The sequence below is a fragment of the Manacus candei genome, unplaced genomic scaffold (genome assembly GCF_025592945.1).
Source record: "Manacus candei isolate 608988 ecotype Guabito, Panama unplaced genomic scaffold, ASM2559294v1 h1tg000011l, whole genome shotgun sequence".
Classification (NCBI taxonomy): Eukaryota; Metazoa; Chordata; class Aves; order Passeriformes; family Pipridae; genus Manacus; species Manacus candei.
In genome coordinates this window covers 24,614,827-24,641,151 of record NW_026138059.1, presented here as the reverse complement: position 1 = coordinate 24,641,151, position 26,325 = coordinate 24,614,827, and the positions used below count along the sequence as shown (strand labels likewise).

General features: G+C 42.3%; 4 protein-coding genes across 12 annotated transcripts in view; 2 read left to right on the top strand and 2 right to left on the bottom strand.

Moving 5' to 3' along the window:
- The window catches only part of ME1 (malic enzyme 1), a 164,653-nt gene extending 157,519 nt beyond the window's left edge, over positions 1-7,134 (top strand). Inside the window, exons 13-14 of the mRNA XM_051777956.1 lie at positions 4,460-4,558; positions 6,779-7,134. Coding sequence (XP_051633916.1) covers positions 4,460-4,558; positions 6,779-6,937 — 258 coding nt within the window. The 3' untranslated portion in view covers positions 6,938-7,134. The remainder of the gene's footprint in view (positions 1-4,459; positions 4,559-6,778) is intronic.
- Positions 7,135-9,905: 2,771 nt separating this feature from the next.
- Positions 9,906-14,117, bottom strand: RWDD2A (RWD domain containing 2A). Its single transcript, XM_051777972.1, has 3 exons — positions 13,845-14,117; positions 12,848-13,066; positions 9,906-11,092 (listed from the first exon to the last, which is right to left on the bottom strand). Exons 1-3 carry the CDS (start codon positions 14,100-14,102, stop codon positions 10,415-10,417), a joined length of 1,155 nt encoding a protein of 384 aa, XP_051633932.1. The 5' UTR covers positions 14,103-14,117; the 3' UTR covers positions 9,906-10,414.
- A 4-nt stretch (positions 14,118-14,121) lies between these two features.
- Positions 14,122-25,193, top strand: PGM3 (phosphoglucomutase 3). Of its 2 annotated transcripts, none has more exons than XM_051777957.1 (13): positions 14,122-14,229; positions 14,841-15,046; positions 15,747-15,931; positions 16,417-16,484; positions 16,777-16,910; positions 17,067-17,262; positions 19,689-19,846; positions 20,510-20,593; positions 21,299-21,397; positions 21,714-21,830; positions 22,542-22,664; positions 23,445-23,618; positions 24,217-25,193. In XM_051777957.1, exons 2-13 carry the CDS (start codon positions 14,843-14,845, stop codon positions 24,301-24,303), a joined length of 1,629 nt encoding a protein of 542 aa, XP_051633917.1. In that variant the 5' UTR covers positions 14,122-14,229; positions 14,841-14,842; the 3' UTR covers positions 24,304-25,193. The 2 variants fall into 2 exon arrangements, with proteins under 2 accessions (XP_051633917.1, XP_051633918.1); XM_051777958.1 differs by lacking the exon at positions 14,122-14,229 and adding an exon at positions 14,365-14,380.
- DOP1A (DOP1 leucine zipper like protein A) overlaps positions 25,179-26,325 on the bottom strand; it is a 59,350-nt gene continuing 58,203 nt past the window's right edge. For all 8 annotated transcript variants that reach the window (XM_051777914.1, XM_051777915.1, XM_051777918.1 and 5 more), the window contains one exon: positions 25,179-25,777. In XM_051777914.1, coding sequence (XP_051633874.1) covers positions 25,472-25,777 — 306 coding nt within the window. In that variant the 3' untranslated portion in view covers positions 25,179-25,471. The remainder of the gene's footprint in view (positions 25,778-26,325) is intronic.

Sequence of the window (26,325 nt, the reverse complement as noted above, 5' to 3'; positions counted from 1 at the left end):
TCTCTAAGGGATACTGCATTCCAGATTCTTGTTCCTTCTGTCTTCATGGATTAAAGGGAAGAAAATGGCTATCACTCAAGGGAAACTGATAGGCAATGTGATCCTATGACAGGCAGTGTGTCATATGAAGCTTTCTTAAAGGGTGGCACTCACACGCTTCCCTTGCTGGATTTTGACAGGTTTTTTAAGGTGCATACTATAGGCATCTTTAAAAAAGTTTGCCAGAAGCCTGCCCTCTGTAAGAAAGATGTTCACAATTTCCATCTTTAAAATTAGCAGAAGGCCCAGACTGTCTCCACTGGCTTTAACCATCTTAGGAGGGCAATGATCCATCTCCTAAGTCTTTGGATAATTATATCTTCCCTTTAAATCCTCCCCTGTAATTTCAGTTGGATACAGTGATCCTCACTTTCCAGTCTAAACTGCTGTGTTATACAGTTGTCCTACTTCACTGTAGAAGTTGCTTCAATTTGTTTTGTGTGAAATGGTTCCTATATATAGAGTTCTGATGGATGAAAGGTAGCACATATGTGGATTGAACTGTGTTCCAAGTGACAAGTCAGAAAAAAGTCTTTTCTGAACAAAGAAATTTAACAGGGAAGTAAAATAATGTCAGAAATAGTGAGGAAGCTTCTAAATTCTCTTTTGAGGTAGAGGTTCTCTCCTGAGTCTTCTTTTTTGCTAAAGGTTTTGCTACACAATTGCCTTCCTCTAATAAAATCCGTAGAAAACTTTGAAATGTAAAAATGTATTTTTTATCTCTCATAGAAAGTCTCTGTTGGTGGTGAGATCCCCGGATAGCCTCTTGCCTTACGGCTCGGAGCTCAGGGCGTTCACGTGTAGTCTTCTTATGGATGTGAGGAGCAGTGGGTGAGCTACAGCTCACTGGGCATGGTGACAGCTCATGGATGAAGGAGGAGGCTTTGCCAGAAGACATGTCAGGGGTGTGAAGACTGGGAGGGCTGCGTAGGCCCTTAGCTGAAATTATAGTACAGACCAAAAGTGCTTTTTTTGTTTTGTTTTCCTGGCTTTTTTCAATGGAAGGATAAAATCAGAATAGTTTCATGTGGGTTTTAGAATAGTGCTTAGTAGTCTTCATTTGAAATGAAAGCATCCAAGATGCTGCAAAATTTAAAGCGCCAAAACCACGCCTTTTTTAGGGCAGAGGGACCTTCTTAGATTGTAGCAGTAGCTTATTTGAGAAAAAGAAATTATAAAAAGTAGCAGCCCAGGCTGCATACCTGCACCTCCTGTCTTCTTGCTTTGCCACCTCTCCGACTAAATATGACTGAAGTCACAAATAGCTTATTGTAACTACAACAGATTTTACTTCCCTGTTCTTTTCTTCCTGCCAAGTAAAATAGAACATAACTTTGATTTTGGATGATAAATCAAAGGTACTGTAAACTGTAATACCTCTTAATTGCAGGCAATTGCTCTGTGATGACACGGGATGTTACCTATTCTTCTAAGTCCTACCAAACATAACAAAAGGGACAGAGAATTACGTACTAATGAAATATTCTTGGCATGTGTATCCTATGGTTCAGTTCTCCAGAAATAATCCTGTTTCATTATAGAGAATATGTCCTCCAAAAACCAAGATGCCCCAACTTGCTTTATGCCATTCGTCTTGTCTTGGTTGTTTTTCATTTAGGTTCTGCAAAAAGGCTTAGCTAATTTTTCTACAAAAACCTTGAATTAATTAAAATTTAAAACAAAAATATCCATATTGGGTTAGACCTAAGATCCAAACAGCTCAGTATCTTCCTGTGAAAGTAATCATAGCAGAAGCTAAGGAAAGGAGGATAAATAGGGAAGAAATAGAGTGATCCTTCTGCTGAAATGGCTCCTCAGTATCTGGCAGCCTGTACTGTATGGCCTTCCTGTGCTGGATGTTTTATCCCTGTATGGATTTCTCCTTCATAAATGACCCTAGTGGCTTTTTAAACATGTTTATACATTCAAACATCTTTTGACAATTAGTGTCACGATTATGAGTTCTGCACAATTTTCTGCTGTCTGATGATTTGGTTTCCCTATAGAACCATAAAAAATGCTCACCTTCAGTTGTCTTTTGCATTTTTTTTTCAGTCTTCTCTTTTTTTTCTCCCAAGTTTATTTTATTATTTTTTGTCTCCTTGTACAAAATATAACCTTTTGATCATCCTTGTTATTCTTTATACCACTCTGGATTCTATTCCATTCTTGTTTGAAGTATGTGGAGCAAAACCACACACTGCTCAAAGCAGTGTTACACTGTGAAGTTATATATTAGTTCAGTTACATTTCCTGTGTCACCTCTTACTTTCTCAATAATTCCAAATGTTGATTCATCATTTTTTCCCTGCCACTGATCTGGTGTTCTCAAGGAGTGTTTTTTAAAGACCACATGAAGGTGTCATTCTCTTTGAAAAATGCTTGTTTCTGTGGTTTTACGTAGTTTTTAATGATGTTACAGGATTATGTCAGAAGGAACAGCGTGGCATCTAGACAGCTGAACTTGCTCCCTCTCCCGCTTCAAGGACTGCCTAAATATTGTTACTTTCTATCAACTCCATCACAAAACAGAAGTACTCCACTCCTGAACCATTGTTTTTCAGTGATGCATTAAATCAACAGCAGCTTGCTGTTGATTTCTTCAGATTTCATCTTTCCTACAGAGCCCTGATAAACTGTTAAAATCAGAGATTTCATGTTGCAAGCTCCTCTTTACTCATTCAGATGCACATCAAAGGGCTGTGTATCATTATGAAATAACCCAGTTACTATTATGGGGAGCAGTAACTAGATTTCACGTTCTCTTAGCTCCCCCTAGAGGGTTTTCCTGTGCTAAATTCCTCAATATCAGATTTAAATGTAAGCAAGTAATTTTCCCGTACTTGTTATACTGAAGAGTATAATCTCTTATTACTCTTCTGGATTGCATTTTCACTCCAAATGGAAAAACTTACAACACCTACCAACATGCAGTTAGATCACACAAGAGGACATTGGTTCTCTTTGAACCTGGAGTTACTTTAGTTCAATCTACTTACATACTTCTGCCAGAAGGGATGCATTGATGTTATCCAGGTATCTGTTCTGAGGCTATTCTAGTTGTTTGCAAGTAATGTATATTTCCCATATGCAACGAGAACTGTTGGAAGCAGTTTGCTCTGTTTCAAGTATCTTCAGAGTAAATTCCCTCAAAAGTCCACTTCTTTCTTTCTCTTTGTTATCAGTTGCATTCCTCAGTGTTTCTAGATTTTCCTAGTGTTTTCAGAACGTCTTGTTGGGTCATACATGTTGTCATCAGATACTATCCAGACCAGAGTTTTTCTTATATCCACATCTGGATCACCACAAAAGGCTATTTTCTATTTCAATTTTCTGTTCCCCAAATGACAAGCAAATTTTTTCCTGATGATACCAGAAATATCATTAGTCCCAAAGGCAGCCCCACTACCCTTTGCTTCTTGAAAGGCCTCTGTTGCAGGAATAGAGGAAGTTCATGAAGTAAGCCCATAAGCAGACAGTGCAAGCAGTGTCTCCTCACTCTGCACAGAATGTCCTCACACTCTGTGGTAACAGAAGGTTTTGCATGTGGCCAATGAGTAAACAGTAAAAACCAACTTCTCCAGCTTACTGTGCTTTCCTGATCTGTTCATTGCTGGTGATGGCAACAAAACATTTCCAGTGTTGCTAGGAAGATGAAGCAGGAATATTCAAGCCATAAAGGAGATGCCGCTCTCAGACATGCATCAAAATCCCTGCACTGTTCCTCCCCTGGTCAGTCCGGTGAAAAATCAAGCAAAGAGCAAATTAATTTCTTTAGTTACTTGATATGGTTGAGACAACAGACCCCCTTCAGCCTTCAGGTGGAGTGGACAGACTGTTCTAACAGCATCTTTTTCTGTCCAAGAATTTAGCATTAGACCTTCTATTTCAAAATCCAACTACAGTGACCGGCAAGCCTTTAAAAGGCTCTGGATAATCTTATTTTGCTTTGTTCCGTGGTTGACCATACTTACTTTTATGATCTCATACAGGCTAAATCTGTGAGCTGGATGCACAGCAAACCTACTCAGTCACCAGTAATTTCATTCAGAGCATTTTACACTTAAGGGTTTCAGCTGTTCTCTGTACAGGTTGACTTGACAACTGTCAGAATAATAGGTGCTTTGAATTCTAGAAGTCTTTGATCCAATTACAATTGTTAGCTGGAATGTTTATCTCACTATGAACTTGAATAAGTCTTATTGTCTGAGTGAGAAAAGGGCGTAACTACCTAAATTTCTAGTTCTTGTGTAGCTACTCCTAATGACAAGGCTGGCTCTAAAAACACTGCCTAGGTCGATTAAGGAATATCTCTGTGATTTGCCAAAGCAGGAACATTTTTTTGCTTAAGACTAGATCACTGTCTAATAAGTGCAGCTTCATCTGCATGTCAAGTTAAACATGTCTACTTCATTTCTAGGTTATAGCTCAGCAAGTTTCAGAGGAGAATTTACAGGAAGGTCGTCTCTACCCTCCATTAGTCACTATTCAGGATGTGTCAGTGAAAATTGCTGTGAGGGTAAGTCATTTCAGTCTTTCATGGCTTCTCTTCTTCCCACGCTCTCTACATAACTGAACATTTGACTTGATCAACTAACACACCTTCACACAAGTTGAAGTCGGTTTACATCAATCAATATTGGACACGTACCAGTTTCAAAATTAAATTTAAATTCATAAATGTAAATGTAATCCCAAATGCAAGAAGGAGAGGTATGGAACTATAGCAAGTGTTTCTCTGTAGAGCCCAGACTGTGCTGTCCACCAGTCAGGAGCAGATTCCCAGCCCCAGTCATGCCAGCTGCACATTTGAAGGCTTTTGGCCCTTCATGGTTATCAGTTGCCTGTCAAGAGAGTAAATGTCCACCTGTGTCCAGGCACTGTTCCCTCTTGTTCCCATGGTCACTCTGGCCTATCAAAATAATTAACTACAGGGGATGCTTTTTCTTTATGGCTTGGGTTCGGGTCAGCAAATAATTAATTGGTTGTTTTTTTACCAGCAAATACACAGCTGATGAGGATGGATTTTCAGAAACTGACCTAAACCCACAGTTTTCCCAGAAATTTGGCTGTCCTGGAGAGAAGAAGAAGCTTTCAAATACTGCATTTATCCAAGTTCCTCCCTCATTCTGTTTTTAGGGTGTGGTTTCAATATTTTAGGAGGTTATTTTGCTGGTCTTCTGTGCTTTTTTTTTCTCTAATTATTGTTTTTCTCTTGGTCACTTTAATGTGAATAATTCCACTTACTCTATATTCTTTTGAAAGAATAACAAGAAGCCCTCATGCATGAAACAGTTTCCCTAGATTGACTCATTTTGTATATTTAAGAAAAAAAATTCCTATTCACAATTTACTTCATCTTAGGCAAGTAAAAACTCTGTTCTGTAGAAGCCAAAACGTTACCTGGATTCCTCAGGCAAAATCAAATTGACTGTGTGTTTGGCAGAAACACAGTGAGAGAAATTCCTCTTCTACTTGTACATGTTATATAAGAAACAAAAAAAGGAAAATGCTACCCAATGATTCTCTCTTCCTGTTCTCTGTTGAAATTTTATTCCTGCAAATACTTGCTCTGGCTCATACAGCCCAAGAGGTTTAGCAGTGGCCTCTGCCTTTTCCGGGAGAGTAGCAATATAAAAATATTTTGGAATACCAAATGTTGGATATAAATTCAGACCTTATTCAACCATGGTAATTATGTGCAGAGACCTGAAGATAAGCCTTAACATAAACACCCAAAGTGCTTCTGAGTCAAACTGAGTTGAGGTTCAGATTAATCCTAGAAAAGATATCTAAATACGGTGACTTTGGGTATCAGCTTCTCACCAAACTAAAACATTTAAAGGGAGCTAAGGAGAGCAGGAAGAAGACAATCTCCCTTTTATTCAAAGAAGGAGTATTAGTTTGTTTCCTAAGTATAGTTTCAAGCAGATCTTTCCAAAACGTGCTGCTGCGTAAAACCAGTGTGACTGAATTCTTTTGTTTCGTAGATGAATGTCCAGTCTAAAGATATATGTTTCTCAAGCAGGTGTTCTTTAGAAGAGAAAGGCTACTTTGATACGTTGAGTGGGCTTCAACCCCTTCTAAACTTAATTCTTACTGCAGCTATACTTGTGATGCATAATTGATTCACTTAGGTATGGTCTGGGTGAAAAAAGAGCAAGCAAATAGTTGTATTTGCCCCAACTATCCCTAGAATTAAATCTCTGCACTATGTAGGACTAATTTACCTTTTCTGCTTACCTTTTCTGAAGTATATTATCAAACGATGGCAAATAATAGTTTCTAGACTTCTCTAGTATGCAGGGAGTGTGGAAGCTTTGAACACCTCACACTTTTCTTACAGTGCTTTGGAGAAGATGGTTAACCAGGGGAGTGTGAGGATAGAAAAGCAGAAATTGTATCTCAGTGCTGGATGCTTGTGGGATATTTTATCCACCACTGCCCATTAAAAGCTAAGATATTACTGGGCAAGGAGGAGCACTGTATTTGTAACAGCAAAGACTTTTTGAAATCCTGTTCAAAAGTAGCGTGAGTCAGACCCAGTTCAATACAAACATCATCCTGTTTCTAGACTTATTCACTGCATATGAGCCCAGATCCAGTGTGAGTACAGGTGACTGTCAGCACCAGAGGAGACGAAGTCTCATGTTGATTTTGAACTACTTCCTACTTTTAAATCCTGCTAAGTATACTCAAATAGTCTATCAGCACTAATTAGGATTGTGCATCTTTCTAGATCGCAGAAGAAGCCTACAGGAATAACACTGCCTCCACCTATCCTCAGCCCAAGGACCTAGAAGCCTTCATCCGCTCTCAGATTTACAACACCGATTACAACAGCTTTGTGGCTGACACCTATACCTGGCCTGAAGAAGCCATGAAAGTGAAACTGTAAATATTTAATGAAGAATGAACAAACCAGCAGCAGTTAAAAAGCATTAAAATATAAAGATCATCTCTGCCTAGGAAGCCCAAGAATAGCTAATTTTTTAAGATTCAGAAAACTTTTTCTAAATCATAGTATTTCATTAGCAACTCAAATCAAGAAATCGTGAATCATACATCAGAAAATAAAAATTAATCTGAGAAGTATATTTGCATTGTTTGGTTATTTTCATTGTTATTTTATTTGAGATATCCTCCACTACAGTCTGATAGATCTTTTTGAAATAAGTGGCTGTATTTGAATTGAGAGTTTTGTCACAAACTTCAATGGGAACTTAAGCAGACAAATAGTACTTTGGACAAATAAAAAATGCATATGATGACTATCTAATCCACTGCAGATCACAGTAATTTGTCAACCTATTATTTAAAAACCCCAAACTTTAAACAACTGTAAGGTTAGAATATTTTCTTCCAAAGAAAAAACTTATTGGTCACTCCTGTGTAGAGTAATGAAAATTTTCTAACAAGAACTGAACCTGCAGAACCTTTTGTCCACATCTAATTAGAATATTTTAACATCACTAACAATGGCATTTAATATTACTAACATTTAACATTAGCTAAGCTAATCTCCTGTAAACAATCAAGGATTTAATTCCTCCGCCAAGATGACTGCTGTTCTGATACACTGCAAATGTTTGACCTGAAGTTCATGGAAGTGCTTGAACTCCATGTTCTTGACAAAAAAGGACTCTCAAAATGCTAGGAATAGGCGTCAAAGAATTATTAGTTGTTAAACAACTACCACTCCAGGAAAAATGTAATATATTTTCTGGATGGTTCTGGAAACAAAGTGTACTTAAACTTTTTTTCTGCTATCTATTTCTTTCTAATCTCTACTATAGAGATTATCTCTAGAAAACCAAAAATTAACTGTATCTTTCCAGCCCCTCAGCTTTGCCACAGCTGCAGACTGCAGGTCCCTGTGGTGGTTTGGAGCTGACTCCCTGACAAGTCTCCAAACCCCACCGCAAAAGCTTCCCCCCCACCCCCAAACCAAGGGAAAAGAGGGGACCAAAAAAACCAAGAGAACCAAAATAAGAGAGCTAAAGCAATATATAAATGTTTTTACACTTATATTACATTTATATACAATTACAAAGACTATATACACATAAGAAAGAAACCCCCAAAGGGAAAGGGAAAAGAGACAAAACAAAAATAAAAAAATAAAAAAAAAACCCAGGTATACACACTCAATAAAGAACTAGCCAAAGAAAATCTGAATACTTTCCTTGACATAGCACAATCACGCCCAGTGTCACCACCCATGCTACCAGACCCCGGATCGTAGGCCCGAACAAGGCCTCAGCTCCCCCACACAAGCGAGACCGGCTGCGGGAGTCTGCTGTCTCCAAACCTTGCCAGAAGAGAAGAGAGGAAGAGGCTTCTCTCCCATCTTATTTATATGTTTGATTACGTAAAGGAATAGGATGGAATACTTCCCTCCTTCCTTCCTGGTTGCCAGGAAGGAAGGCCTAGAGTCAAAACCATTGCATTCTCAAATTCACAAAGAGGGGAGGCACTTTCTCCCTCAATGGGTAATTTTTTGTCTCACTGTGCTTTTGGCCAAAGTTATGATCATACAAACATTACCCTTATAGCAGTGAAGGAATGCACAGTAGTCATCATTCTGAGCAACTAGAAATACCGCTGTCCTCTGCATTTCAATATATTGCTATTGTGAGAAGAGCATTAAAACACTTCCTTGTGTTTTATTTGAAATAAAATATCTGTTATTTTTGTAGTCCTCAACTGAGTGTACTGAAACACAGTCTATAAACAGCTGATGTTGAGTGGCCTGGGATTTAGATTTGATCAGCCAGACCTCTGCAGCTCAGCACTAAGTCTGTTGTTATTGCTCGGTACCAATTTTCACATTGTGGCACTCAAGCACAAAGTGGAAGGCAGTAGGCTGATGGTCCTTTAAGGCACAGCTGCTGGGGACTTTTCAGGAGCATTCTTCAACTACATATTATATTGATGATCTATGAATATGATCATCCATTATAAACTGGAAAACTCACTACCTATATATATGCATTCAGCATGCTACCCCGTAGGAGAACGCTGTCTGATGAATCAGTACTATCATGTCCTCTTACAAGCTGCTGGAAAATTGTCTCTCAATACTAATTTGACATAGAAAGGATTCTTAAACTTATATGTATTTTTATGTAATATATAATATACACAGGGGTTTTTTTTCCTGTTTTCTATATTTTACATGGCTTTCCTGATGTAATGTAGAGGAAAAACAGAGGAAATACTAAACTTTATTTCATCTTACCCATTTTCCTTTCCAAGGTGCTTGCCTAAAATGCCCTGAGTTAAGCAGATGAAAAATTATTATCAACATAACCAGACAGACAGTTCCCTGCATGACATCCTGGTCTCTAAATTGAAGAGATGTAGATTTAATGGATGGACCACTCAGTAAATAAGGAATTGGCTGGATGGTCACTAAGAGGTGTAGTCAGTGGTTTGATGTCCAGGTGGTGATCAGTGATGAGTGGCATTCCTCAGGGACTGGTATTGGGACTGGCACTGTTTTAACATCTTTGTCAGCGACATGGACAGTGGGATTGAGTGCCCCCTCAGCAAGTTTGACGATGACACCATTCCTGGAAGTGTTCAAGGCCAGGTTGGATGGGGCTCTGAGCAGTCTGGTCTAGTGGAAGGTGTCCCTGCCCATGGCAGAGAGGTTGGAACTAGATGATTTTTAAGGTTCCTTCCAACCCAAAGCACTTTATCATTCTATGAGAGGAAGTGAAATGCAAAAATAGTAGTTTTGGCAACATAACTGTACAGGTTCTACCCAACCCATGCAAGGGATGGGGTGACGTGGGCTTCTTTCTCCTCCCTCTGCCCCTTATTTAAAAGCAAAACTTCATCTTGTGGTTGGACACAAGCCTTTGCATTTAATGGATTGTTTGAATGAAGTGAGAAGTGGATGCTTTGCGAAGCAGGGGGACACTGGACGCACAAACTCATTAATGTAGCAGTGAGTCTTCCTTGAGCTGGGTGTGCTTTCGCATTGGAAGCCACGTTCATCTGTGACTTCAGCCACTTTGGTATCCCACAGCAGAATGTAGAAGTTAACTACAGGCCTGCACCACACCTTAGAACACACAACACAGTACAGATGAGGAGACAGGAGTGTGTAATTCAGGATACTATAGCGTGGGGTGTTTATCACCTTGCAGGCACTTTGAGGCATGGCTCATAGTCACAAATGCCAATTCTAGGGTCTTAGAAAATCAGTGAAGACTTCTCAAAAATATGTGGCAATTCAGAACAGAAGCTAAGATTAATATCCAAGAAGAATGGTTCAAGTATTTAAAGTTTCCCTTTTCACAGTAGCTGTAAGGCACAGTATTTCAGTGGTTGCTCTCCAAAATTAGAACCCCTTACACAGTTTCTCTTATTTGTCTGAAAGTTTGCCTTCAACACCAAATAAAATCTGAAAAATGTGTCCACTTTGATGCTGTTTCAGGAAATCTAGGAACTGGCCAAGATCCATGTGATAGTCATTCCTCAGGCCGTAATCACCATGTGCCTCAAACTGCAGGTCTTCAAAACCATGGAAGAGACGAATATCATCAATGTTTCCCTCTGTTTCTATGTTGTCCACATGCTTGCATGAAATATGCTTCCAGTTGGGATATCTAATAACACGCCAGAACTCTTCACAGTTTTCTTGGAGCCCCTCCACACAGATGACACCAGGTTTCCCAGTTAGGCAGAAGCCAGTCAGATTTAACTTCTTTGCAGAGTCAAAAATCTTTTTTCTCAGTTCCTGCCTGTATATATGGTGGCTGTAGATCCACATGCGATGCAAAAATTCTTTAACTCTGACTTCTTTTGAAGCATGTTCAGAAGAGATTTTACTGTTTTCCAAGTAAGGCAGGCTGTTGTCCTTCACCCACTGCACAGCTTCACATATACAAAGATCACCTGAATCCAGAGAGCTGATGTGAGAAGTGAGACAGGTGTTGAGCTGTAACTGTTGCTGTCTGTGCAGCGCATCTGATCTGGCAAAAAGCTGAGGAGCTACCTGAGGATACATATGAGGAAGGTGTACCTGCAATTCCACCTTTACCTTAAAAACAGAACACACACACACAGAAAATTAATTCTGTAGCTAATGAAGGCATGCTAGATTCTTCTTCCCTGTCAAAGGCAAATTATGAGATGTAATTAAGATTGCAGTATCCCAATGACTGCATTTACTTTCACTTTCCTTTTGTCCCGATAGCCCGTTCTTTTGTCTGCTCCTTTTCTTTTATTGCATCATGCTGTCAACTATCCCAAAATTTCTCATGTTATCCAGGCTGCTCTTCTGCTGGTCACAGAACTAATGCTATGGCTTGGGAGAAGGTACCCAGTTACCCTCTAGGGATATTTCTTGTGTGTTCTCAGTATGTGCTCAGTGTTGCTACAGTGATGAACTATGAATCTGTTAGGGGGTTTTGAGAATCTTATCCCTTACCAACGCACATTTGATCAATGAACTCAGGCCAGTTGCTGGATCTACCCCAGGAAAACAAGGCCAAGAGTTGCATGAAACAGCATTTATGATTGTACATACTGTATACAGAGACACATGGCGGGGGGGTGGTGGAACTAGATGATCTTTAAGGTTGCTCCCAACCCAAACCATCCCAAGATTCTATGCATTATTATTATTATTTTAAGCAAGTATTCACAATAAAGGGGAAGTATTCTCAGGATTATAGGGGATAAAAAGATTTATGTGCATTTTAGGTCAGGGAAATATCTAGATTATTTTGTCTGATCTCCTATGAACTCCGGGCTCTTGAAATTCTCTTGATTATTCAAGAGCAGGAGAGGATTTATGTGTCCTCAGTGCTTGAGGCTCCTGTAGACCTTTAGAGGATTCTCACTAGAGTGTACAATCACATGATTAGTCCTGCAGAGAAAAGTGAAATGTGAAATGACTAATTATCTTTCCAAGTTCCTTGACAATCTGCCAATAGGTACAAGCTTAGGTATCTTTCTAAAATGCACCCTTTCACCAGCCTTCAGAGAGAAGTTCTATGAACCGTGTAGGGAGGGCTTGTACTGGAGTAGTGGGGTTTTTTCTGAGTTTCCAAATAATCACGAGGCCACCTCATTACCCAGTAAATTCTTCTAATGTTTAATTATCCTGGTCCTGAAAAAAATGGCTTCTAGGCTGAGTTTGTTCTCAATTTCTAGTCATTGCATTATTATACACTCACACCTATGTTCTCTGTCCAAGTATTTACATTACTTACGTGTCATATTGTAGCCCTTTCTTCAATCAGATAAATTATTATCACTCCTTATACTGTAAGTTTGGTTTCCCTGCTCATAGGCTGGTTTTGTTTTAGTGTTTGTGTGACTCCTCTTAATTTTATTCTGCTATGTGGGGCTATTTTTACATTACTGTATTTCAAATGCAGACCAATGAATGTCAGTACATGTGCAAAGGGTGGAAGAGAGAAATAACAGAGTGATTTTGCTAGAATAATGTAAAATCCAACATACGTATTCCCATGCAGGGAACATTGCTTTTGAAATGCACAGCTATTTGTAAACCAGTAAACTCTGATTTCACAGCCTCTTGTGAATGCTGTGTGTGCCATTGATATTGGTCTCTATTTCTATGTGCCATTCCATTAGCCTTTATTGACCAGAGAAAGTTAATACTCAAATAAATAACAGCCAAGACTTTTCTGTTACTCTTGGCTTTTGAAAAAGCAAACGAAAATAAGGTGGATTTTTCCCCCCCTTTTTTCAGAGCAGAGTTTTCAAGTGTATGTAGGAGTAAAGAAAACAACACACATGAACACGTCTACTTGGCAGTTCTTACCTTCGCCTCCCCTACATCGAGAGCGATGCAATATTCGAGCTGCGGGGGCAGAGCTCCATCAGAGTTTTTAAGGTAGCGCTGGACGCTGGGCACGGCATCTTTATCCAGATTGATTTCACCTCTTTTGGGAAACATCGAAAGGAGCATTTCCACTTCCAGCAGCTGGAGCTCCAGGCATTCTTTTACCGTGACAGCCATCGCGCTGTCCTCCACGCCCGCCTGGAACGAGAGGCCTGGAGTCAAATCCCGGTGCTTAGGACACGGTGAGGTTTAGCACCACGTCACAACGCCACAAGGAAGCCCCACGATTCTTTAAGAGCAGGATTTGATTAAACACGGCTGGGCACACAGCGCTCAGCAGCCAGTCCCTCGCAGGAGCGCTCCACACACGCCGGGCAGGGCTGGCACCTCAGTGCTCCGCAGAGCCAGGCGGGACCGTGCCGGGCTCGGGGACGGGAAAGAGCCCAGGCTGGAGGAACGGGCGCGTCTGCGTGTCGTGGTTCAGCTCCAGCCAGCGGCCGAGGTCCGGGATCCCTCCACCCGCGGGATCAGGGGAGAATCGGAAGGGCAAAAGCCAGAAAACCCGTGGGTTTGAGATAAAAGCAGTTTAATATGAAGAACAAATGCCGCGCACATAAGCAGAGCAAAACAAGCATTAATTCACTGGGCAGGGAGGTGTTCAGGAGAGCAGGGAGATGTGTAACGGTGGCTTGGGAAGACAAACGGCATCACTCCAAACCCCTTCCTCCTTCTTCCCCACACTTTATATACTGAGCTTGATGTCACCCGGCCTGGAATAACCCTTCGGTCAGTTGGGGTCACCCGTCCTGGCTGCGTCCCCTCCCAGCCTCCCACGTACCCACAGCCGCCTCGCCAGCGTGGCAGTACGGAAAGCAGAAAAGGCCCTGGCTCTGTGTAAGCCCTGCTCAGCAATAACAAAAACATTTCTACATTATCAACCCTGTGTTCAGAACAAATCCAAAACGCAGCCCCGTACCAGCCGCTGCGAAGAAAAATAACTCCGCCCCAGACAAAGCCAGCACACTGGGGCGGCAGTTGGGAGTCCGAGCGTGACGTCAGTGAAGGTGTGCAAGGCTGGATATCCCCGAGAGCCCGACCCGTCCCAGACACAGCCGGATTTTCCCGAAGGAGCGGGGCAGGGGCGCGGTGCGCTCGGCCCGGCCGCGGCTCTGAGAGGGGTGGGCGTGGCCCGGGCGTCACGTCGCAGACTAAGCCCCGCCCATCGCGCGGCCATTGGTCGGTTGCACAGCCTGTGGGCGTGGCCGCGCCGGCTCCGTGAGGGGCGCGCGGCGACAGCGGGCTCGGAGGGGGTTGTCGTGTCCCGTCTCTTCCCTCCCCTCCCCTCCTATCCCTCCCGGCAGGTGGGTCCGGGCGTCGGCGCCGCGGGATCCCGAGGGCATCAGCCGTGCAGGGAGGCGGCTGCGGAGGCGCCCGTCGTGGCTTGTGTCCGGCCGGCCCCACCCAGCCCTTCCCGGCCCTGCGGCTGTGTGCGCTTCAGGTGGCCGTGACCGGGTGGGTCCGCACGGAGCGCCTCGGCAGAGCCGCCGCCCGAGGGAAACGTCCCGGGGACGCTGCTGGGGGATTCCCTACAAGCGCTTGGAGAGGGGGAGCAGGCTGCTTTGGGGATCGAGAGTTAGCCTGAGGGGTCGCGGCCGAGCGTGGTGGGCGCTGATGTTGCGGTGAGAAGCGGGCGGGAAGTTGTCGGGACCCCTGGATCCAGCCGACCGGGAATCGCGGCTCTCCTCGCCTCCTCCGTGCGTGATCTGTTTAAATCTGGTCGAGCTCTGTTTATCCAGTGCTGTACAGGGAAAACGTAGAGGCTCCTTCACTCTGGTGGTGCCTGGCTGCACTCCCACCAAGGGACTTGATACGAGTGGTTTAAAGTATCCTGTGGGCTTCAAAGTTAAAAACGTGGAACTAATTACAATGACTTGAGTTCTCTCACTTGTATCTGTGTTACTTCCTGCTCTAGGAATGGATCCCGAAGCCCTTAGAAAATACTCAGCCTTACATCCCAAGCCTGCCGGCCTGGCTCTGCAGTATGGCACTGCTGGGTTTCGCACCAAGGCCCAGCAGCTGGATCACGTCATGTTCCGCATGGGCCTGCTCGCAGTCCTCAGGTCCAAAGCCGTGGCAGCAACTATTGGTGTCATGGTTACAGCATCTCACAACCCTGAGGTAAGATCAGCCTTTTCCTTAAAGGCTGTGACCAGTTTGGTGGAGTGGTGTGAAGTGTTTTGGTAGAATGATGGAAAGATGTGATCAGTTTGGTGGAATCAAAGCTCATCGTGGCACTGAGAGACCAGATACTGAAGACACTTGGACCTACTTAAAGCACACATTTAGCCTGCTCCCTGTAAATATGATCTCTGGCATATTTGAAGTTACTTTTCCCTCTGACCCAAGTGTCATTTTTTCTTATGTGGAAATGGTGTAACATAGAAAACATTTTATGTTGCAACATAACTTTTTGATGTTATCAAGCTAGGAGCACCCTTGAGAAGGGAGGAACTTCTGAGCAAAATTTGTAAGTTTTAAAAATAAACACCCAAATGCAGCAATTACAAATCAGGCACTTAGACTTATTGCTGCTGTGGAGCATTGCAGTTTATTTGAATCTCCCCTTACATCGTTGCAATGTCAAATTAGTTTCATACCAAAATTACAAGGGGGAAAAAGTTGGTTACTTAATATGCTGGTTATGGTACTTTTGGGGGCCTTGTTGGAGGTTTAAACAGCTAAGCTTTTGCATCTCAGCAGTTCTCCACCTTTAAAGAAGCAATGTGATTGAACCATATGTTGGCTGTCTTCAAAGAGATTTTACTGAGTTCCCCACTTGTAGACTTAGTATCTTTTGTTCTTTTTTTTTTCTACTAAGGAAGACAATGGCATAAAGCTGGTTGATCCTCTTGGAGAAATGCTGCACCCTTCCTGGGAAGAATATGCCACACAACTAGCAAATGCAGAGGAGCAAGAATTACAGGAAGTGATAAGTGAGATCTGCCAAAAAGCAGAAGTGAACCTGCACAAAGATGCTTTGGTTTTTATTGGTAGAGACACCAGGTAGTTACAAAATGCTGTAGATGTATGCTGCTTTTATAGAGGTGCCAGTGCTGTGTTCATGGGTGCTTTTGGGGTGCTTTGCCCCCTGCAGCCAGATTATGCTTTTTCTATGCCTAAATTTATGATTATAACAATAAGCAGAAGTTTTCCAATGCTGTTCCTATGTTAGCTGCCCTCATAGCTACGAGAACTTCTTATCACTGTTTCTGGATGCGATGCTTTATTGTGATGTGGGGTTTTTTTGTGGGTACTGTGGGATGTCCACCTATGTTCAGCAGTTTACTTGTCTTTGCAATTCCCTGGGGGTTGGCTTTCAAACTTCTTTATTGAGAATTGCCTGCAATATAGAAAAAGATATGGATTTCTTCACTATGAGTCTAAACTTACTGACAGGAAGTTTGTACAGTCTTCCACATGTCTCTTTCCCAAGTCCATACATAAATGTCTTTGCAAAGGTTTTATCAGTTGTATTTGTTGTTTTCCAGGCCAAGCAGCGAGAAACTCTCCCAGTCAGTAATAGACGGGATTCTTGTTCTGGGTGGTCAGTACCATGGTATGTTAAACTTCTGCAATTCTAGTTTTTTATGTAGATGTGACTCTTTTATATAGGCCTAAGGCAGTAGCCCAGACACATTTCCATTCTTTCTTGTAACAGTGTCCTTCCAGGGTATTTGTATGGCTTTAATGCAAGGAGGGGTGGGGGTGGGAGTCAACTTTTTGCAACCGAACTTCAAAAATTTCGTATGTATTTCCTGCCCTGCATTTGTCTGTATACCAGACAACTTTGAATCAACAGTTAATTTGCAATTCTATTTCTGAATATTATGCCTTTTATTTCATGCTAGATTATGGTCTGGTGACAACACCACAGCTACATTACGTGGTCTGCTGTCAAAACACCCAAGGGCAGTATGGGAAAGCAACACTGGAAGGCTATTATGAAAAACTATCCAAAGCTTTTATGGAACTGATAAAACAGGTGAATAGTGGGTGTTGTCTTTTTCATGCAAATGTACAAAATTATTATCTTCTGACTGTTAGCCTGCTTGGGCCTGAATTTTGGAATTCAGCTTGCCTCTAGTTGTGGTTTCACTAGGGCAAGGGTTCACTTTGCCCCTTCTTTCCTTGTGCTAAGTCTCACAGCTCTGGAGAGTGTCAGAGGCACCTGAAGATTGACTGTGCCAATGGAATAGGAGCCCTGAAACTATCAGAAATGAAGCCCTACTTTCCACAAGAGGTGCTAATTCACATATATAATGATGGAACCAAGGAGAAACTCAATCATTTATGTGGTGCAGATTTTGTGAAAGTTCATCAGAAACCACCCAGAGGTATGTAGTTGGTAATTTTATATCACTTTACCTCCTCTCCAGGCCTGAAAGTGCAGGGTCTGGCAAGGGTGCATCATCTTCAGATCAGCTGCGCTCCCTATTTCTTACTAGTGACTGCATGAATGGTTCTGCTGGTGCAATGGAAAGAGAGAATAGTATGGCCAGGTGTGGCAATATCTCTCTGAGTGGCTGAAGTGTGTTTGACAATCTGTTCTGAATGTTAAGCTGGTGGAGTCCAGAGATCAGTCAGGACTGGCTTAATGTTGTTTATTTTGCTTCCCTTTGTGATATGAAGAAACATTCATGCTGTGGGCTGGGTTTGCAGACAATTTTTTGAGTTCCTGAAGAAGATCTGGGATAATTAACAGCTTGATGCCAGCAGACCGACATATTGACATATTAGTGACTGACATAAACCAGAGAGGAAATTATTTGAACTGATTTCCTGCAAAGTGGATAAAAGAAAATCCCTGAACTGGAAGAGCAGGGTGGTTTGGGTGTGAGGTTACTTGAGGTTAAAATGGGTTCTCCATTGGACAACTGCATTCTCACTGCAACTGCTGGCCAAATCTGAACACCAAATTAGGGTGTGGTTTCTCCTTCCCATGCTGCTTGTGTGCTGGAGAAATGCCAGCACAGTGGGAGCAGCACAGTGTCAGTCACTGCTGGGGATGGAGGCTTGTGTGTCACCTCTGGATCCTGGCTTTAACTGCCTGATGAGAGACTCTTTGATCATTTCCATGCAGGGCTGTGCTCTGAAAAGAAAATAGGTTTTCCTAATCACTCACTGAAACAAATTATCTGATTTTTCTGAAGGGTTAGGTGGTATCAGCTTCCCGTTTAAAGTCATAGGGAGTCTCAGCTTGTTAAATGTTGCATTGTCATTACCTCATACTTTGGCTTCAGGACCTCACTGGCACTGGGATTTAGTGTCCTGTATCACTTCAGGCAAGCAGGAGAAGAAACAGGCAAGGTTTGGGGGATAATTTCCTGTGCTCTGAAGAGCAAGGTGTCACCAAGGTGGGCCAATTTTTCTGTCTGCTTGTGTACTAAAATATTTTTTCCAAGAAGGGGGCACAGGATGTAGCATGTCCTTAGGGAGCTCCCTGCTGGGTTCCTGGTGGACTCTCAAACCAGCCTAGAGAATGGCTAGCTGCAGTTTCTGAGAAATAGACCCTGAGGTTAATGGAACCTTATGACATCTAAAGAAAAGCAAAATTTACCTTAACTAAAGCAATTCATTTCTGTGTGGCATTGCTGTGTCAGCGGGGACTGTTTCCTAACTGTTTCTCTCTTGGAATTAAGCCTGGAAAGTTTTTAAGGCAGGTACTCCTTATGCATTGTATACATTGTTGTGTAAGTTTAATATCAAGCACACTAAATGTGAGGCATTTTATAGCCAGCACATCCACTTGTATATTTTTTTGTACAGCTCTAAGAAATCTTGGTGATGGCTACTTTGGAGAGGGGTAGTTTTCTCAATGTTTGGATTTATGTGCCACCTCCTGTTGTAATTGTATTTCAGCGATGGCTTTGCTGGTGTGGGGGTGCATGTTTGCCTTGCTTTAGGAAAGACATCAAAGGGGAGGAGCAGGTCTGGCAAGTGGGAATGGAATAAAATTAAATAGGCCAGAAGTATTTCCTGAGGAAAAGCATTTCTTGATACAAGGGAAAAATAATTAATTGTTGTCTTGGAGGGTGAAGTACAGAGTACACAGAGGACCAGCCGTGAGCAGGGAAGTGCAGTGACATGGCCCCAGAGTCCTCCTCTGCCTGGATATAGTTTGTCTCCACGCTCAGGGCTGCACAGGGTGCCACACCCTGCTCAGAGGAGCAGTGAGGGAGGGCTGGGTGTGTGCCCATGTCAGCTGCCACTGGCTGCCTCAGGCTCCTGCCCAGGTGTCAGGCAGGGCCCCAGGTGTCACAGCAAACATGGGCTGGCTTTGCTGTGCAGTGGGGGACAGCGACTCGCCTCCGTCTGAAGGTGATGTGTATGGTCTGTCTGTGGTGTATGGATGTCTGCTTGCTGGTGACTGGGTGTGTAAAATAAGGGGTGGGTGTTGCGCTGCTGCAAGGTTTTTAACCTTGTGCCATCACTGATACTCAGCCCTTATTTCCGAATTTTAGAGATGTGAATATACACAGTAGTTCTGGGACTGCTTTTCATACCTGTCTAAGGAGAAGGTGTATTATCATTAATGTTTAGAGAACCTGCATTTTTGATGTTAGTGTTTGTATTTTTGATTTGAATATGCACTTCAGTTGCCATTCAGTACAGATTCCCTGTTACATGTCTCTCAGTCTGAGAGCGTTATTTTTGTGTGTTCACAGAGCTAATTTCCTTATGAGATCCACTCTGGGACTAATTTGAGCACTTTGTGGTTTTTTCTGTCTCTAACTTGCATTTGTAACTGTGTGTGCACTAGGGCTAGACATGAAGCCCAATGAGAGATGCTGCTCCTTTGATGGCGATGCAGATAGAATTGTTTATTACTATAAGGATGCAACCGACCATTTTCACCTAATTGATGGAGATAAAATAGCAACTTTAATTAGTATCTTCCTTAAAGAACTTCTTGCCAAGGTAACTTTACAAACTAAAGTACCACCATTCACTTCATATGTTAAAGTGTAAAAGAGTCTGAGGAACTTGGTTGTGGCAGTCAAGGGTTTGTATGTTATCATTCCCAAACCACTCTCTGCCACATAGCATCCTCTCCGCACAAGGGATAGAGAGAAAAAGCTTTTCTTTTTTTGCAGAAGTCCTCTTGGACTCAGTGTCTATGATACTGAACCTAGACAAGGCAGCCTGGTTTTGTTTTCTCAGAGACCAGTTCATTTCTGTGTCAGAGAAGCTGGCCAGTGAGGAGAACTTGTGCTTGCCACCAGCCTGTGCTTACTTTGCACTGGAAGCTTTGACTTTACTGCTTGTGTATGTGGCCTCATGTAATGCCATGTGTCTGGCCTGTGCACAGAGCTAACTGAATCTGAAAAAGCAGTTGGGAAAGTCTGAGCTTGGAGAGCTGCTTCAGCCAGCCACAAGAAAAAACAAAACAGGATATACAAAGACTTGGACAGAATTCATGGTGTTTTAAACATAAAAAGTTCTCTGTGAGCTCCTGCCTTCCTCTGATGCCCAGGAGTTTTAAGTGTACATTTAACAATTCTAATTATTCTTCAATTTATCCTACTTGTTTGGCTATGGGCCCATAGTACACTAAAGCACTTGGCTTCTTGGTTTGCTCAGGTGAGACAGAACTTCGAGATGGCCGTGGTACAAACAGCGTATGCCAATGGGAGTTCGACACGCTACCTCGAGGAAACACTAAAGGTATTCTCCATATTTTTCCTTGCTAGTTTCCTGCAAGTGTTATTTAATGCAAATTTGTTTACTTTTAAAATAAATACTTCTGTGATATGATTGTTGGAAAACTTTAATTGGGTGTAAATAAATTACTCCTTCGAAGCTGCAGTACTGACTAAATTCTTAGTCAGTGGCAAAGGAGACCCAAGAGAGCAAAGCTGAAAAAGTTCCAGTCAGCTTTTACTAATTTAAAAATGTTAAAATCCATTTTCCGTCTCGTACAAGCCGAGGACTTCATAACTTTGCAGCAGAGTTAGTAAAGGCTCCTTGATACTTTGACACTGAGTTTAATTTTCTGCAACAAGCTAAATGTTGTTCACTACAGAAATTGAACCGAGGTGTTATTTCTGTTTGTATAGAAATCTGTTGTGTTCCCTGAAGCCATAAGCTGAATTGGGTTTTTCTAGCTTTGGAGTTTGTTTCTTGATTTCTTTCATTAGCCTTTATTTACACTTGAATAAATGAAATCTTTTTTAATTGGGTCTGCAGAAATAGTGGACAATATTAGCTCTGCAGAGTCAGTGGCTGTGAAACATGGGTTAGTTTGTAACAGTCTATCCAGTTCTATCCAGGTTGGTGCTCAGTTCCTGCACTTCACTTGACCTGCAGTTCCCACCTTCTGAGGACAGTCTGTAACATCATTGTCATTCTTTGCATATCCTTGGGCTGCAGGTACCTGTGCACTGTGTCAAAACAGGAGTGAAACACTTGCATCACAAGGCCCAGGAGTTTGATGTTGGTGTTTATTTCGAGGCGAATGGACATGGTACAGTAAGTGTGACCATGTAATGCATATGATCAGCCAATAAAAAAATTTTAGTTAGACTAGCTGGAAAACAATGTCTTTTCACTCTCTGCTTACTTCTATAAACTAGACTTTTCTCTCCTTGTTTGAAAACAGACTTGTTTTCCCCTTCTGTCTTTAATATTAGCATTGCCACCGGGTTCTCTGTGGTTTATGTGGGTATGGGAATTCATGATAGCAAATATTAATGATGATTATTTGGGCTTAGATAGTAAAAATTTTTTCCTTGTTCCTGCACATATCCTAGTTTGATCTTGACAAGCTCTCATCTTTTTATTCCAGGTATTATTTAGTAAATCTGCTGAAACTAAAATAAGACAATTGGTGAAAGAGGAGAAGGATGATGAAAAAAGAGAAGCAGCAAAGGTGCTTGAAAACATGATTGACCTGACTAATCAGGTAAAAACTGAGAGAAGTGAATTGCTATGTTGGCAGTCATGAGGCTAATCCTGTTTATGAGTTCCTGTCAGGCTACAGCTGGGGACTGCTGGAGCAGGAAGTCAGGTGCCATGATAGAAGGGGCCAAGAAGAGGAGGGTGGGACCACTCTTTAGAAAGATGTGATACTTTCTCATGAGTGGCTGCAGAATGCTTTTATCTGGTGCAGTGTGCTGGCTGCAGGACGTAGAGGGAGTGGGATAGCACGGGAACCTAGTGCTAGGATGTGACTTGTTCATGAGTCAACAAGTAGTAATCTTTTGTCTGAAGTTTTTCACTAAGTTATATAGTACAGGAGGATGGGGGTGTTCCAGTGCCTGGATCCACACAGCCCTCGGACTCCATGTCTTAGCACAGATGTTATTTGTCTGTGGTAGTGCCAGAGACCCCTGAACCCCTGTGAGGTGCCAGTCCTCCTTAGGAGAGGTGAGGACTATCACTTGCCCTTGGCAGAGCTGTACAAATCTGCTGCTGTTCTTACCTTAGGGGCAGTGTGGTATGGGCAACAAAACCAGCATTCCTCCCCTCTGCAACCAAACCAAGCAAGCTCAGCTACACTGGGCAAGGTGACCTGGCTGTACTTGCACTCTTCAGCTGGAAGCTTACTGATCAAATCCTGCCTTCCTTTCTTCACTGTTGACTGCTCCAGTGTTTCTTCCCTTTCTGTTAACAGACTGTTGGTGATGCCATCTCAGACATGCTGGTTATTGAAGCAATCCTGGCCTTGAAAGGTCTGACTGTGCAACAGTGGGATGCCCTCTACACTGACCTTCCCAATCGGCTGCTCAAAGTTCAGGTGAGTTACACACCTTGCTGGCTCAGGTTACAGCAGCATCTCGGGGCCCTACTGTGAGCATCTTGTGCCTGCAGATACTGAGATAAGCTTTATTTTTAAGCTGAAACAGCCCATTAAAGGGCAGAAGTAGGCCAAACAAGCCATGAAATGACCCAGAGGAGAGACCAGAATTTAACTTGGACTAAGATAAAAATACAGCTTACAAAAATGATGAAATAATAGCCAACTATGTTAAATGGAAAAACCTGACCAGAACTCTTCAAATTTTAGCCTAATTTTTTCCTTCTTAACTTTCAAATTAGAAAAATCCTATTTTTCTAAGGGCCCTGCTTGCTGGGCAGCTGGATTTTTCTTGCTGTGCCACTTTGTATAACTTGAATGTTCAAGCTCTTGCTTCTTTATCCTCTCTAATATTCAAAGAGCTTGAGCAGTACAGGCTGCCATGTGGTAGCATTCTGTTAGACAAAGTAAGGAAGCTCTGGGCTTTATATTAACCAGAGGAGAGAATTTCAGCTTTCTGATCTACTGGGAGAAGCTGCAGCTTCACTTCAGAGTCTGACGAAGGAGGCAGGTTCAGAACTGACCCTTTTCCAAACTGAGCAGCTGAGCCCTGTCAGGACATGGTTAATACATGCTGAGCAGGGATCCTAGGGATGCCAAGTGTTTGAGTAGCCCTTTAATAACTCAAATTGAACTCTTCTTCAGGCAACACAACAGATCAAAACCTGAATTTATGTCTTATCTACGACTTAAACAAATAAATTGTTTCTGATGCTGCAGGTTGCAGACAGGCGTGTTATTGACACAACGGATGCAGAAAGACGTGCGGTTACACCTCCGGGACTGCAGGAGAAAATCGATGCCCTCGTAAAGAAGTACAAGTTGTCCCGAGCTTTTGTCCGTCCCTCAGGAACAGAGGATGTTGTTAGAATATACGCTGAAGCAGACACACAGGTCAGTGCTCAAACATCTTGTTTATGTGAAACAATGTTCTCCTTAGCATGGGGTGACAGAAGTACTATGCTTACATACTTCTCATTTAATCACACTTAACAAATGCCAAATTTGGAAAAAAAGACTTAATGATCACAAAAAGTCTCTCTGGATTTTCTTTTATTTAGAAAAGTAATGTTTCACGTTCTCAATGTTTATCTTTAAAAGGAAAATGTGTTTATAAAGGCAGATTTGACACTAGATGATTTTGAAAAGCTTTCTGAGATCTCAGGGTTAAGAAGAAAGTTACCAAAGCACTGCCTAATTGCATGATTTCATAAGAGGCAAAATAGAAAAAAAATTCTTGCTGCTGTTAAGTTAGTCCACATCTGAACTTAAAGTTGACAGTAAAAGCAGTGGTCCTGCTCTACCTCCTTCACATGGTCTGGCCTGCTTCTCCCTGCCAGCATGATGGCCGTGGCAGAAGAAGATACCTCAGGCTGATGGAGCAATACAGGGAGCACAGCATTTGCAGGAAAATGCTTGCCTTAATATCACATATTTGGTCTAACCTTCTCATGGTGACAGCAGCATAACTAAGTTTTCCAACATTCCACAGGAGAATGCGGATGCCCTTGCCCATGAAGTAAGCCTGGCCGTTTACCACCTCGCTGGTGGAAAGGGAGCACCACCCCAGCCTATATAACGAATGATACAACAGCAGTTAAATTACACAGCTTTGCTTATCTTTTAATACTACTTTTTTTACCACGTGCTCTTGTGCACGTACTCAACCCTTCCTGGGAGTAACAAGCATTGATCAGAACTGAACAGAATATTTTTCCACTTATTCTTTACCTCCTTTAGCAACTTACCTCTTAATGAGATGCACTTGCTGCTGAATGTTCCCCTCCCCAAGTTTGTCTAAGTTCTTGACAGGCCATGGCCATGCCTAGAAGGAAATCTGCCCCAGCCCAGCTTAATTCATTGTCACATTGTGCCTGAAATCCAGCTCCCGCACCCTCAGAGCACTGGCCATGGCTGCAGGACTGGAGCTCTGCTGAGACTGTGCTCACAGTGGCTGCAGCACACTGCCTACTGCAGGAACATCATCCCCACCTTCCCACAGCAGCCCAGTCATCTGTGGGCAAACAGCATAAGGCACAGGCTGTCACTAGTCTTCAGATTCAGTTTACCTCAGTTCGAGGGGGAAACAATAAAATAAAAAAGAACATTTGCAAATAATAACTTATTATTGCAATATTATCTTCATTAGATACTTTGTGAAATTAATTAGAAAGTGATTTGCAGTAGTAGTATTTATAATCACACTTAAGAGGGAAGGGACAGAGACAAGTTTGTCTTCTGTGGCCCTTACTGCTGCCCAGCACCATGAAGGGGCTTGTGTGTTTTAAACACACAAGTGTCCTCCTCAGCTTACTTTGATTCAGGGTGTCTACCTCTGACGTTGTTCTTGTAGTCCTGTATTAACTCCTGACATAATGGCATTTTCCAGATTATTAAATAAGCACAAGTTCTAATAGATTTAAAAAAAAAAGACAGAAATAAACTGGAAACAAATTGAAAAAATGTGCACCTTGTATTTTTTTTTAGTTTTTTTTAAAGACAGAACTCAAGACAACAAAACATTTACTGCAAATAGTAGGCACCATAATCAATATGAGCCACCAATATTTAAACTTGATTCAGGCCACATCCAGAACTTTTCTCTTATTTACAAATATTTAACTTAAATACAACATTAAGTATTTCATTACATACAAAGTAAGAAAAGAATACTATACACCTGGGAAAGATACAGTATTTCATTTAAATAGTTACACTTCACATAGGCTGCGTAGTACCAGTTTGGTTCATGATTTTATGACACCTTCAAGAAAATCCTTCTCAACCATTTCTTCTATCTTTTGTCTTGCTTTGCTAGAGAAGGTCTTGAGGTTCTCCATTTTTATGTCCTTACTCGGAAAACAGCTGGGGTAAAGGACAGGGCTCCCTGAGTGTCCAACACATCTGCTTGTGACTTTGCTGTTAAAAACTTGGCTGAGTACGTTGAAGAAAGGCAAAAGCTGCTCGATGCTGCGAACGGTGTAGATTGTTAAAAGCAAGTGACCTGGTTCCCAACTTAGTGTTTTCCCTGAGCCATCCTCCTCCGGGTTTTTCTGTAAACACAGAGACATGGCAAATAATACAGGACAAAACAGAAAAAGCACAGGTAAAAGTAAAAGAGTAATGTGTAATAAAGTATTTTTCTATGTTCCAAAAGTATTTGTCCTATCAACAAGACATATGCTGGAGTGCAGCTTCCAAAGCAGATCCCTTGCTCACCACACCCTGCAGAAGCGGTGGCTGGAGTGTACAGGTGGCAGTCGGTCAGCCAGTTGCAGTGGACATTTGAGTCCAACACCTCATCCCAGGGCTGTCCCAAACCAAGGCAGCCCCTGCCATGCTGCCCTGCAGAGCTGCTCCTGGTGCAGCACCCCATGGGATAACACAAATGGCCCAAACTGGTGACAGCCAGCATTGGCTGCTTGGGGAAGTTGTGAGCTACTTCAGCAGCTCTCATAAGCAGGCTCCTCTCTGGTGACACTCACACTTCACCCTGCTGCCAGCATCAGTGATGATAAAACCCAGAGGAAGTTAAAGTACATACGAAGCATTTTCACTTTGCAGTTTGAGTTCAGAGTTTTCAGGAAGAGCAAAAGCAATG

Bases quoted from the DNA above. Each gene is read 5' to 3' on its own strand.
- RWDD2A (XM_051777972.1), bottom strand. From the start codon at position 14,102: ATGGCCGCGCGATGGGCGGGGCTTAGTCTGCGACGTGACGCCCGGGCC. The intron at 13,067-13,844 runs GTACGGGGCTGC...CTCTCGTTCCAG, and splicing joins ATTTTTCTTCGCAGCGGCTG to GCGGGCGTGGAGGACAGCGC. The intron at 11,093-12,847 runs GTAAGAACTGCC...TCTGTTTTTAAG, and splicing joins TCGATGTAGGGGAGGCGAAG to GTAAAGGTGGAATTGCAGGT.
- PGM3 (XM_051777957.1), top strand. From the start codon at position 14,843: ATGGATCCCGAAGCCCTTAGAAAATACTCAGCCTTACATCCCAAGCCT. The intron at 21,398-21,713 runs GTAAGTGTGACC...TTTTTATTCCAG, and splicing joins AGGCGAATGGACATGGTACA to GTATTATTTAGTAAATCTGC. The intron at 21,831-22,541 runs GTAAAAACTGAG...TTCTGTTAACAG, and splicing joins TGATTGACCTGACTAATCAG to ACTGTTGGTGATGCCATCTC.